Raw genomic sequence first — 13002 nt, 5'->3', positions numbered from 1 at the left:
TCTTTTCATGATAGTTATAGTGTTGAAAAGATGCATAATTGTTTTTGTTTCTCAAAGTGTTATTGTGTGTATAAAATGATATGGGTTTTAGGGAAAAGTGCTAGCCATATCTGTCCATAATAAAATTCTCCATCAGTTTGTCACATAATGATTTTAAAATGATTTCAAGATCTAATTTCAATTGGATGATGATTTTTATGAAAGAGGCAATAAGGAAAAACAAAATCAATGCAGTATACTTTAAGTGATGAATCACATACATTTATGGTTCAGGGTAGTTCTTGAAAAAATGAAAATGAGACAGCAAGGTATATGTACTTACATGGTAATCTACGAGAGATTGTATAAGATTTCAAATAGCAGAGAATGTGTGTCAAAGACGGTGTTTGATAGAAAATCTGTCCATGAGAGAATTTGTGAATATATAAGAAAAGAAATTACCCTGAAGGAAGGTACCCTGAAAACTTCCTTCTCTAGTAATTCACCTTTCAGTTCAAACCATATCTCCTGAGTCAGGCATGTAGGTAAGGAGGGGCTGGTGCTTAGGCCTCAAACTTCAGCTATTATTGGCTTTGATGTACATAAAGCGGATGGCGGTATTTATATGAGGTGGGTTACATAGTTCAAACCACCTGTGTTCTGAGATGCAATTATAGCTGAGGCTCTGTGAGATCATTGTGAAGGATGGCGAGATGGAGTAACCCTCTCCCTCCCATCCTAGTTTAGATTGCTCAAAAAGAAAGAAAGGGGCTAGGGTAGAAGAGAAGCTGTGCTCCAGTGGGTGTTATTGATTGGATTATGCAGTATTGATTATTCAAAAGCAGATTTTGCTGACTGTTGTAAATAGAGCTTATAAGTGTGAGAAATCCAGATATACTTTGCTTCTAAAAGGTGAATAGAATTACAATTAATTAACAACAATGGACTTTATGTTCCTTTCACTAATGATAAATATCATTCATATTGCTACTCAATCCTTTGGGTAAAATGGAAATAAAATGAGTTATAATAGACCCCCTTCAGTCCCTGAAGATTCTGAGGGTCGATCCTTTGTCTCTCATGGCTGTCATGTTAGGACAATTATTTGGTTCTAATTTTTTTGCCCTTTATTATTACATTTAACATTTCAGCTGTTTTCCTTCCATTCCCATTCAAAGCTGTGGTCTCACTTAGGTTCTCTTTACTCTAGCCTGCAGCTTCTCTACTTCTTTTTATTCAAAGTTTTTTTTGAACCACTAATAGCTAGGAATACATATGCAAGTTAGGGAATTTGGGCCTGAAGTACCTGCAGGTTTTCTGGACACTGAGCTTTAAATCCACTTTCTGCTTCTATATTGAAAAAATTTGAAGCTGTTACCTGTTGAAGACAGAGTGTTGTGGACAGTTAAGTCACATTAGGCCCTCAATGATCCAAGTTATCTGTTAGAAAGACACACAGGAACAGATGTTGAGTAATAAGATAAGTAATTGGAATTCAATAGACGATGGATTGATGATGAATAAGCACATGGAAGAAATTGGGAGATAAAAGATTTCTAGGTGATGATGAGAAGGAATTAATTATCACTATGATTGTGTAAGCATCTTGCATTTAAATACTATACATCTGATTGTGTAAGCATCTTGCATTTAAATACTATACATCTACATCAGAAAGGTAAATCCTATTCACCTCTTCATGGTTATTTATCACAGGGATTATGACCGAGAACAATTTGCTGATAATCAAATCCCACTGTTGGTAATAGGGACTAAACTGGACCAGATTCATGAAACCAAGCGCCATGAAGTTTCAATTAGGACTGCTTTCTTGGCTGAAGACTTCAATGCTGAAGAGATTAATTTGGTATGTGTTTTCACTAATGAGTGTCTGGACTACATTCTAGTCAGAGAAGCTTTACACTCAAAGCAGAAGCTCACCAAACACAAAGTAGATCAGAGTCAGCATGTCTAGACTGTCACATGAGGGTCTCTTTCCCTTTGAACTTGCACACTGATTACTGAAATCCTCAGACTGTATTCAGTGAAGAGTACAATCATAGACTCTTTCTTGAGAGAACTTAAAAAGCATACCAAATTCAAAAGAATCATATCAATTGAGGTGATACTATATGTTGGTTATTGTTGCTTTTGAAGAAGCCTCTTAATCCCAGCTCTTGGGAGGCAGAGGCAGGAGGATCTCTGTGAGTTAGGGCCTAGCTTGGCCTACAGAGCAAGTTCCAGGACAGCCAGGGCTACACAGAGAAACCCTGTCTTGAAAAACCAAAAAGGAGGGGGGAAAAAGAAAGAACAAGCCTCTCAACAGCTTACAGCACAGAATTGATCTTGAAGGGCACACAAACAGATGTATGAGAAAATTACAAACTATAAACTAGGAGTGTATCATGAAGAGTAATTTATATAAATGTTTGCACATAGAACCTCACTATAATAGCTAGTTTAATTAGAACAGGGGGCTATTGAGGCTAGGAAACAAAGCTCATATAAACCAGTTCACATTACCCAAAAAAAGACCTGACCTGCAGCTTCAGTGATGGTTACACGTCATCATTATTCTTAAGCAGGATTGCCACATCGTCAGCACACTCATTACAGGTGTTGATTATTGATAGTACTAATGGCCAGCACTCTTAAAGCAGTTATTCACCAAATACTGTTTAAACTAAGGCATTACCGATATCATGTCACACATACCATCTCTACATCAAGACTCTCTGACCTCCGTTTTAAAGATGAAGATAAGAATAGCATGTAATCAAGCCAAATAAGGCACTCTGACTGTTGAGCTTGGGTTCTACAGTTAAGCCTAATTCTCACCTGATTATTCTTCAACTAAGATTTAAAATATTGGCTGTAAAAGAACTGTGAAATCATCTGTACCAACAGTTACCCAAAGCTCGCTGCATGTTATTACCAGCAGTGCCTATGAGCGTCTTCAATGGCTATCCTTCAGGTTATCTCTTTGTGTCCATAGTGCTGACAGGAGCAGTACCCTGCTAATGGTTTGTCTACTTAAATGTGGTGCTGGGCCGTGTATATGAGAAACACAGACTTTCCCACTGGCTTACAGCCTCTGCCAGTGCTGTAAGTGAATCAGCATCTATAAATACTGCCTCTACCCCATCCATGTCTGACTCAGCTTCTGTCTGCCATCCATTGTTTTTGTATTTTAGTGAGCAGTGGAATGTATCCCCTTTTTGTAGCTGCCACTGCGGAATGCTCAATGTCAACATCCTGGGTAGTCAGTGCTGGACCACAGTATCCCAGAGAATCCCTACTGTATAAATTATATAAATATGTTCTCTCTGTAGAATCAGTGCTGGTGTTACTTTATTTGCACATTATTTTCAAAGGGAAATTTGCCATTAAATACACACAATTTGTTCCAATTGTAACTTTACTGTGCTTCCGAATATGTCTTTGTGTAGTGCCTGCTGGTTTCTGTGACAGCCAGCTAGATGCATATCCCTCCTTAGCTTACAAAGGCTAGACCAACTTCAGTTGTTAGCAAAACAAAAAGGTAAGCAGTAGGACTTCAGCACTTAGAATCTCTGAGAGTTTAAGTATAGCATGCCTTTCGTTTGTCAGAGTATCCTTCAGGAACACAGCAGAAACAATACGGAAGTGGGTAATGAGAACACAAGGAGTTAATGTATAAGAGGGCAGCTGAATGTGGGAGTTCAAAATAGAAATTCAGCAAGTAACTGTAAAACCTCAGCCTGGGACTAATGTGACAACATTGGTGCTGGCTCAGTTTCTTGTATGAATTTACGTAAACCTATGAAGTATGAATCTAGCATGCATATATCGGAAATGAAGTCAGAATTGCTTTCTGTGAATACAAATGCAAATTATTTGAATAAAAATGGGTGCTAGTGCCAGGCGGTGGTGGCGCATGCCTTTAATCCCAGCACTTAGGAGGGTGAGGCAGGTGGATCTCTGTGAGTTCCAAGCCAGCCTGGTCTACAAAGCTACACAGGGAAACCCTGTCTGGGGGGCGGGGGGGTTGGATGCTAGGGTTGTTGTGTATGGTACTTTTTCTCATGTGTGTCTATTTAGTATTTAGTCATTTTCCACTTCAGATGAGCTATTTAGAGCTATTAATTTTCAGGCTTTCCCTCAGCCATGATCAATGACTGATGGCTCTTTCAGCTCCAAAATGTTTACCCTAAAACACATGGAGTTTCAGATTTCTTGCTCATCTTGAATTGTGGAGCCCAACAGTCAGTTTTGTTTGTTTGTTTTTTGTTTTTGTTTTTGGGGTTTTTTTTTTTTTGGTTAATTTTTTTAAAACAGGGTTTCTTTGTGTAGCTTTGGAGCCTGTCCTGGCACTCACTATGCAGACCAGGCTGGCCTTGAACTCATAGAGAGCTACCTGCTTCTGCCTCCCAAAGGGATGTGCCACCACTGCCTAGCTCCCAATAGCAAACTTGTTTTGTTTGTTTGCTATTTGATTTAGGGTCTTTCTTTTCTTTTCTTTTCTTTCTTCCTTTCTTTCTCTCTCTCTCTTTCTTTCCTCCTCCTCCTCCTCCTCCTCCTCCTCTTCCTCCTTCTTCTTCTTCTTTTGTATTTTGACTCCTATTTAGAGTCATCATCTAATGTTCTGATGATGAGGTAATCAATACCCATTTTGCAAAAAACATCTAATGTAGGTCTAAGGTTGATTTCTTGTCTGTCCCAGCTGGTATAAATGTGTTCAAACATTACTGCTAATACATCAGTGTGCACAGTGATATACCAAGGTATTTAAATCACATGTGGGATCATCTATATTATATTAAAAATGGTTTGTACTTAAAAATTCAGTGGGGTGGGGAGGATAGACAAGAAGTGGCAGGAGGGAATGGAAAGAGAGAAGGGAGGGGAAACTGGTTGGTATGTAAAATAAATGAAAAAAATTTAATTAAAAAAGAGAAAAACAAAACTGATACATTTAGAATACGTATTTACAAAAAAATCAATCTGATAGCATTTTCTTGCAATGAAGAAAATTGATATTCCAGTGTCTGCTGTGTGACAGGCATGCAATATCTCATTGAATCTCACAAAACTGAGTAGATTTGTCCCTATTTCACAAATGAGTAAGCCCATCTTTAGAGCCATAATGACTTAAGCAGGTTACACAATCTGGAAATGTTGGCACATTTCCAGAGATTACTGGCTTCCAAGATTCCTGATTTCCCCAGCATTTTATGATCTTTGTAAACTGTTATAGTCAGCCAGCTTCCCCCTTTCCCTTCTACCCACTCCCTTTTTCTTTGTGTGTGTGTGGGTGGGGGTTGAGTTGAGGACCATTATAGTTTCTGGCCATTGTTTAAAGTGTGATCCTTGAAATGCTGTGTATGAACAAAACAAGAAATTGCTTCTAAATGTATTAGAAGGAAACATGAGCCTGGCTGTATAGCAAGAGTAATTTCAGAACTTTCTCAAGGGCACAGAGGGCCCACAGATGGGTACAAGACACCTTCACAAAAGAACCTGAATGGTCTCTGCACAGTTTGGTGGCATTTGAGGTAAACATCAAAGCCTACTCCATCTCTTGAGGCAAAGATGGTGAAATACTGGCGTTTGCAAGCTGTTGTGATGACTTAGTGTCCAGGATTGCTTCCCGTCCTCATGTTTTCCTATTTAAAGACTCTTACTGAATAATAATAAATCTCTTGCTTATTATTATCAAAACCTGCATGTCTTTGCAATATGTATGAAGAAATGGAGAAATCCTTGGCACCTGTTTGTTCTCTGGCCTACTAAATCTTATTTTCATGTTTTCAACTATTTTACAACCTACACAGTACTTAATTAGTTGAGCACTTAGTCCCTGGCCTTAAATGTGTCCTGTTTGTAATGATTCTATTTCTGGTTTTCAAAGTAAACATATGTAGGTCACCTGATCAGTCCCTTTGTTTTGCTAATAAACTGCTAATAATTCTGCTTCCTTCAGGAATTATTTGATGATGAGTACGTTGATTCAGTATCCTCCAGTATTGCCCAAATGGCAAAGACTAAATGGCTTTACCTTCTTTGGTGTTTTCCTGGTTGTGCATCATAAGCTGAATATTGCCTTGTTGTTTATATGAGTTGTGATGATTTAGTATTATTAGAATGGTACAATGGGAATAGTTGCACTGGAGCTTCACTGCCTGGCTTTTCTGTGTGCGCCTTTGTTTTCCAGGATTGCACAAACCCACGGTCCTCAGCTGCAGGCTCCTCCAATGCTGTCAAGCTCAGTAGATTTTTTGATAAGGTAATAGCTTCAATTAAGTTATTTTTAAACTTAACATATGATAGCTTAAACTCTTTGTAGAATGCTGTGTCCTTTTGTTCCTTTGCCCAAACTTCACAGCCTGAATACCTGTTTTGATCTCTCTTATCTGTTGGAATAATTGCTCAAGGCCTGCTGACGTACTTATTCCATCACTAACATTCTCTAAGCAAAGAGTAAAGGCTATTGGATTCAGTTAGGGTTCTTAAAAAGATAGCAGAGTCCTCCTTAGAACAATTTATAGTTACCCTTTTTTTTCAGTTCTTTGTGTAATTATTCACTACTCCATATCCCCAAAAGCACTGAACAGAGATTAAAGTCCTTTATTCTCACAGCTATTAATATTGTCCATGTAAATGTTACTATTATTTTGGGCAGTTAAGCTGTCTCCTTGAATCCCTATTGTTTCCCTATGAGAAGCAATCCCATTCGTAGTGTAGCACTGTCTGGCACTGAGCTACAGTGAGAATGCTGTGTGGCTCAGCTCACTGGTAAGTTAGAACACTATTCATCTCCTCTGAGGGTTACGAAGCTGCCTTGCACAGTGCACAGTGCTGATTTCCCATTTCTGCATTACTGAAAATGATTTATTTCTGTTTTAGATCTATTTTAAGTGTGGTTTCTTAAGAAAAACACTTGAGTGCTGGAGAAACTGCTCAGTGGTTAAGAGCAGTTGTTACTCCTGCAGAGGACCCAGATTCAGGTCCCAGAACCCACATCTGGCTGTTCATAACCACCTGTAACTCCAGCACCAGCAGATCCAATACCCACTTCTGACACACAACACATACACATATAAATAAAAATAAAATAAGTTTTAAAATTTAAGAAAGACACTCCCCTTCTTATCTTCCATAAGGTCCTTTTTCTTTTAACTGTTCAAGTCTCTATTATTTGTCCCTGTTTTCAGTATGTTACCATGAGGTTCAATCCCCTATGTGACCAACACGGAAATTTTATCTCACTCACAACTTATTAACTGGGGTGTGGCAAAAGGTACAGATGTACACAGACTACTGATTCTCACAGTTCTCAGGTAGCCAACCCTTCAAGCTGGGGACTAGAAGATTGACAGCTTCTGTTCACTGCCCTGGGCTGCCCAGAGTAACATGTTGGGGGGGAAGTGGTGCAAGGAATTCTATTTCTCTCTATATTGTTTTCAAACCTAAAATGTACAGTGTTTGCCTTATCTAGATCTAAGTCCCCATCTAATACAAAGTCCTGTCCCTAAGTATAATATTCTGTAGATATGGGTTTGGTCAGGAAAGGTCTCATTTTATACTTTTAGATGTTTTGTTTTGGTTTGGTTTGATTTGGCTTATTGAGATAGGGTAGCCATGGCTGTCCGGAACTTGATGTGTAGACCAGGCTGGCCACGAACTCAGAGATCCGCCTGTCTCTGCCTTCCAAGTGCTGGGATTAAAGGTGTGTGACACCACTGCCCAGCTTGTTTTAAGTGTGTGTGTGTGTTTTTTTAAGATTAAAAACTATAAGTCCCATCCTAGAGAAATAATGGATTTTAGACTGTCATGACCTAAGCTCTCAAAAATGCTTTATTAATAATTATAATGGATAGATAGATAGATAGATAGATAGATAGATAGATAGATAGATAGATAGTACTTTGGTTGGATTTAAGAGAGGACCTTGTAAGTTGGGAGTGAAGAATTCTCAGCAAAAAAGAAAGCTACCTTTGTTGTCTAGGTCTCATAGAGTCCATCAGTAAGGAGATAGCCTGGTTTGCACAACATGTACTGGATATGAACCCAAACACCTGGCAATACAGTTTGCCCTTTTTCTGTGGATTAGACCTTCCAGAATGCCAAGGCTTCTACCAGAGGGGTCTAAGTCCTCCAGATTCTCTCAGCTGGTAGTAATTTTACTCCAGAATAAGATGTTCCTGTCCTACTGAAAACAGGGAAAGACTCAGTCCTTTGGGTGCTTGGGACTTGGTGTTTCAAGGTATTACTAACCAGAAACCAGCTTTTCTGCCTCAAAGGCTGATAGATACATCTTTGCCTTGGGTCTGTTGTGGCTTAACTACTAAGCCAGACATAGTCTCCAAGAGAGAAAGAGCCTGAATAGTTTGTATTTTTGTGTATTGTGAGCTAGCTATCCCAGGCCTGAAAGGACAGGCTGTGCTCTCAGTCAGCAGCCTCAGCATCATCACTCCAGATGGGAATGTCTTAGTCTGCATGCACCTAATCTGTAATCACAGCCGCACCTCCAGGACAGATGGAATTAGTATCTTATATAATACTCTCCATCACCTGAAAGCATGCTTCTCACACCCACTGCATTAGAACATGTTTTGTGAGAGCTTTTCACCAGCTGCAATGTTTTACGAAGATATATCCACTGCTTCAGCCTGTTCCCCCTGCCGACAAACTCAGCGAGCTCTGAAACTACTGAATAAGGATGCCAATGAAGCCCATAAGGAAAGCTCACTGACCGTCGTCCACTTGCAGGACACACAGAATTCCTCACTGCCTCACACACACCCCTCTTGAGGATAGCTGCACTGCTGTAGTGGTTTGCATTGTCTTATGGAGCCTTTGGAGCTGACTGCTAGGAAACATGGCCCAATTGCTGCCATATTCTAGTAACCTTTTGGGACATTATGCATTTTAATGTGCTATTTATTTGTGAGTTTTGTTTTGTTTTGTTTTTGAGGCAGGGTCTTACTACATAACCAAGACTGGTCTGAAACTCACCAAGTTGTACAGGCTTGAACTCCTGATCCTCCTTCCTCTGTTTCCTTAGTGTTGGGACTGAGTTTCAGTTATAGGGTGTGCCACTGTATCCTGCTCATTGGTTGTTTGGTATATCATTCCTTCCTTTTGGAATCAGTAGGCATTAGTGGAAATAATCTCACAGTTTCGATCCCATTAACACCAGATTTTAAAGATGTGTGTGTGTGTGTCTGTCTGTGTATGTTTGTATGTGTAGATGTGTGTCTGTATGTGTATGTTTGTTTATGTCTGTATGTGTGTGTCTGTGTGTGTGTTTGTATGTATGTGTGTGTATGTGTGTGTTTGAGTGCATGCCACATGTATGTAAGTGCCTGTAAAAGCCCAAAGATGCTGTGTGATTCCCTGAAGCTGGTTGCAGATGGTTGTGAACTGCCCAGTGTGGGTAGTAGGAACTGAATTCCAGTCCTCTCAAAAAGCAACAAATGCTCTCTCCAGAACGAGTGCTAGAATAGGCTCTAAAGCTACACAGAGAAACCCTGTCTCGAAAAAAACCAGGGGGAAAAAAAAGCAACAAATGCTCAACTGCTGAGCCATTCCTCTTAACCCCAGCATCAGATTTTTAGCTCACTCTATTAAATGTCTATAACTGTTGAAAAGGTTTCTAATTTGGCAGTATTTTCTATAGTTACATTAATGAACATTATAATTAGTCACCTTTTCCAGGTAAATATGTTAAGCCCTAAAGTCTTTGCTTGTCTGTCACAGGTCATAGAGAAGAGGTACTTTTGTAGAGAAGGTAATCAGGTTGGTATCTATCTTTTCTTAATAAAATGGATTCTTAAATTTGAAAGAAATGGTTTCCAATTTTTTTTTTCCCAGAGGGGATTTTTTTTTTAAGTTGGAAGAAACTCTTTGTAGGTACAGACAACTTACTATCGCTGTCCTCTTGAATACAAAAGGAGAAAACCTAGACAAAGGTGAAATAAGAATGTGCAATACAAGAAGAATTCAGGGACAAGGTGATACAGTAACATGAGGAAAGAAGATAATTTGCTTCAATTTTCAAAAGTTTTTGTCTAGAGTCTTCCACAGTACAGACACTTTGTATAAAAGTCCAGTTGATGATTTTAGGAGATTTGTCCTGTGTGGCTCCACATGACACTGCCACTAATTTATTGGCAAATGTTTTCCATATTTGTAGAGCTTCTTTTTATTATTTATCATTCTACAGTTTTCTGAGTGAAATCTTAGAGAGCTGGTTTTATAATCAACAACAGGCTAGCACACAGGAACCTGAAACAGGAAACAGTTCAGTTTTAACATTTGACTCTTTCTGCCTAGAACATAACAGGATGCTTTCTTGCCCACAGATTCCAGGCTTTCCTGATCGGAAGAGGTTTGGAGGAGGGACCTTAAAGAACTTCCATTATGACTGAGTTGCACTCACCCTTTGGAAGAGTGAGTGAGCAGTGGCAGTTTTCACAGCTTTCCTCTTGCTGTGTCAGGCTATTGACTTCTCAGGCTTTGATACAAACATCTCAAAATGCTACCTCACCCTCTCATGGAAAATTGAAAGAAAGCAACGACTCGGAAGAACCTGCTTTGCCCCTGTTTTCTGTGTTGCTCACCTCCCTGTCCCCATTGATAGCTTCTGTAAAAGCCTCATGAAGGTATGAAATATTGTCAGAGCAATGCAGTAAATGAGAGGTGACAAGGACTGCAGAGAAAACTGACTCTTGCTTGGAACCAGGGGCCTTCCTTTATAGGTCTGTGATTTTCCCACACTCAGTGCTAAAGGCTTAATTAAGTACTTCAGAAATGTATCTGTGCTGTTTTACCTTCTTGAGGGGAAAGGTCGTGTTAACCAGCCCTGAATTATCCACTCCAAACCATCTCTGTCATTTTTTTAAAGAAGCCAAGTGATGTTATTTCATTTTCTCCAGCCTCATTACACACAGGGATGCCTAAGAATAGCAACTCTGTCTCCTCTCCTCCCCGCTGGAAAAGGCTTGGTGTCTGGCAGAGATGAGCGAATAGCTGGAGTTAAATAGAAATACAAATTAATAATACATGGAGAATAGAGCAGAAAAGAAGGCTTCTTTGAGGCATCCACAGCTCCTCCACGCTAGGTTGCAGCTTTCGAAGACTCTGTTTAGAAATTGGGTGAAATCTGAGAGCAGCACAAGGGCAGTGAGAGAGAGTTACTGCCTTTTTGGTGTTTTTTTTTTTTTTTTTCTGTTTGTTTGTTGCTTTTTAAAGGAAATTAAACTCCTGAAATGCCCCCTGAATATGATGAACGGTAAACTAAAATATTATCCTTGAGTTCACAATGTATTTATGGGAAAGTCAAATAAGTTTCAGAGTAATGCATTCACATAAATTATGAACCAGTGTTCAGGGTTTCACAATCACCCCACAGTTTTACAGTTTTTTGGCGGTGGTATGTATGTGTTTGCATAATTGATCATCATTATTTTTTAGCCCATCTTTTTTGTGGTTTAATTCTCACAGCCCAGCTCTTCCTTAGTTTATAAAATTGGTTGCAAAAATAAAAAAAAACCTAATTGGCCACTGTTTTCAACACCTTATTATCCATTCTTCTCTGCTGCAGCTCTCTGCTCCCTAGTTTACAAAAAGTTTAAAAAATAGTAATATAAATGCACAGTTGTAGTTCTTTTAAAACCAGGTAAGAACTACTAAGTTCATTTTCTGTTCTTTATAGTTAAATTTCAAAAGGCTCTGGAAGGCAGTGTCTGCTGGGAAGGAGCTGGAGAAGCTCAGGAGTGCAGTCCTTGGGGACTGAAAGAGCACTCCTCCTGATCTGGACTGTTCTGTCTTTTCCTCCTCACTGGAAAGACCAGGCCAGTGTTGACTTCTTTGCTGGTTTGATTGTTCTCTGATATAATTGGTGTTATGCAAATTATGATCTGTATGTGGACTTCTGTCACAAATGACTTGTGGCAGAGTCTGTAAAGTTGGGAAAGTAGAAGCCAAATGCTACACAAAGTCCTATCTAATTTATCTAAAACTCTTTTTATTTCTCTTTTAAAATTAAATCAAGGGGCATGGAATCTAACTCAGTGGTAGAGCATTTACCTAGCATGTGCAAGGTATTAGATTTGTTTCCAATATCAAAAATTTTAATAAAAAGTAACTAAGTTAAAATCCATTCCTTTTCCTCTCATTTCTTCTTAATTATGAAACCCACCCCAATTTCTATCATTTCTTTCTTATTAAGAAATAAAAGAGGGCTGGAGAGATGGCTCAGAGGTTAAGAGCACTAACTGCTCTTCCAGAGGTCCTGAGTTCAATTCCTAGCAACCACATTGTGGCTCACAACCATCTGTTATGAGATCTGGTGCCCTCTTCTGGTGTGCAGATATACATGGAAACAGAATGTTGCATACATAATAAATAAAATCTTTAAAGAAAAACCAGAGGAAAAAAAAAGAAAAAAGAAATAAAAGAGCCTAGCAGTGGTGCACATCTTTAATCCCAGCATTCCAGAGGCAGAGGCAGAGGCAGGCAGATCTCTAAGTTCTAGGCCAGCCTGGTCTACAGAGAAAGTTCCAGTACACAAAGAATTCTTATCTTGAAAAACACAGAAGAGAGAGATGGAGAGAAAGGGAAGGAAGGGGGAGAGAGAGAAAAGAGTGGGCTGGAGCAAAGGATCAGTGGTTAAGACCACTTGCTGTTCTTGCAGAGAACCTGGATTTGTTACCAGCACCTACATAGGCAGTTAACATCCATCAGCAACTCAATTCCAGGGGATCCAACACCTTCTTCAGACCTCTGTAAGCACTATGCATATACACAGTGCATTTTTCATTCATAAAGGCAAAACACTCATACATGTGAAATAAAAAAAAATCTTTTTTTTAAAGGGTGAGGGAATAAAAGCAACCCATCAGTGATGGCTACGGGATCAGACTTAATAAATTAATAATATTCTTCAATTCCATTTCTTCTACCAGCTTGATTTCTTGAACTCTAGTTTCTCTTTATAATTGTATACAATTGTATTCTAAAAAAAAAACTTATAAATAA

At 39.1% G+C, this 13002-nt stretch overlaps 1 protein-coding gene across 1 annotated transcript in view; it reads left to right on the top strand.

Moving 5' to 3' along the window:
* Rabl3 (RAB, member of RAS oncogene family like 3) overlaps positions 1-12124 on the top strand; it is a 31859-nt gene extending 19735 nt beyond the window's left edge. Inside the window, exons 5-8 of the mRNA XM_027412709.2 lie at positions 1696-1846; positions 6173-6244; positions 9721-9759; positions 10326-12124. Coding sequence (XP_027268510.1) covers positions 1696-1846; positions 6173-6244; positions 9721-9759; positions 10326-10391 — 328 coding nt within the window. The 3' untranslated portion in view covers positions 10392-12124. The remainder of the gene's footprint in view (positions 1-1695; positions 1847-6172; positions 6245-9720; positions 9760-10325) is intronic.
* The last annotated feature ends 878 nt before the right edge of the window (positions 12125-13002 follow it).

Source organism: Cricetulus griseus, chromosome 4, assembly GCF_003668045.3.
Source record: "Cricetulus griseus strain 17A/GY chromosome 4, alternate assembly CriGri-PICRH-1.0, whole genome shotgun sequence".
NCBI classification, from domain to species: Eukaryota; Metazoa; Chordata; class Mammalia; order Rodentia; family Cricetidae; genus Cricetulus; species Cricetulus griseus.
Note: the sequence above shows the minus strand (reverse complement) of the source record. Positions and strands in the feature narration are given on the sequence as shown.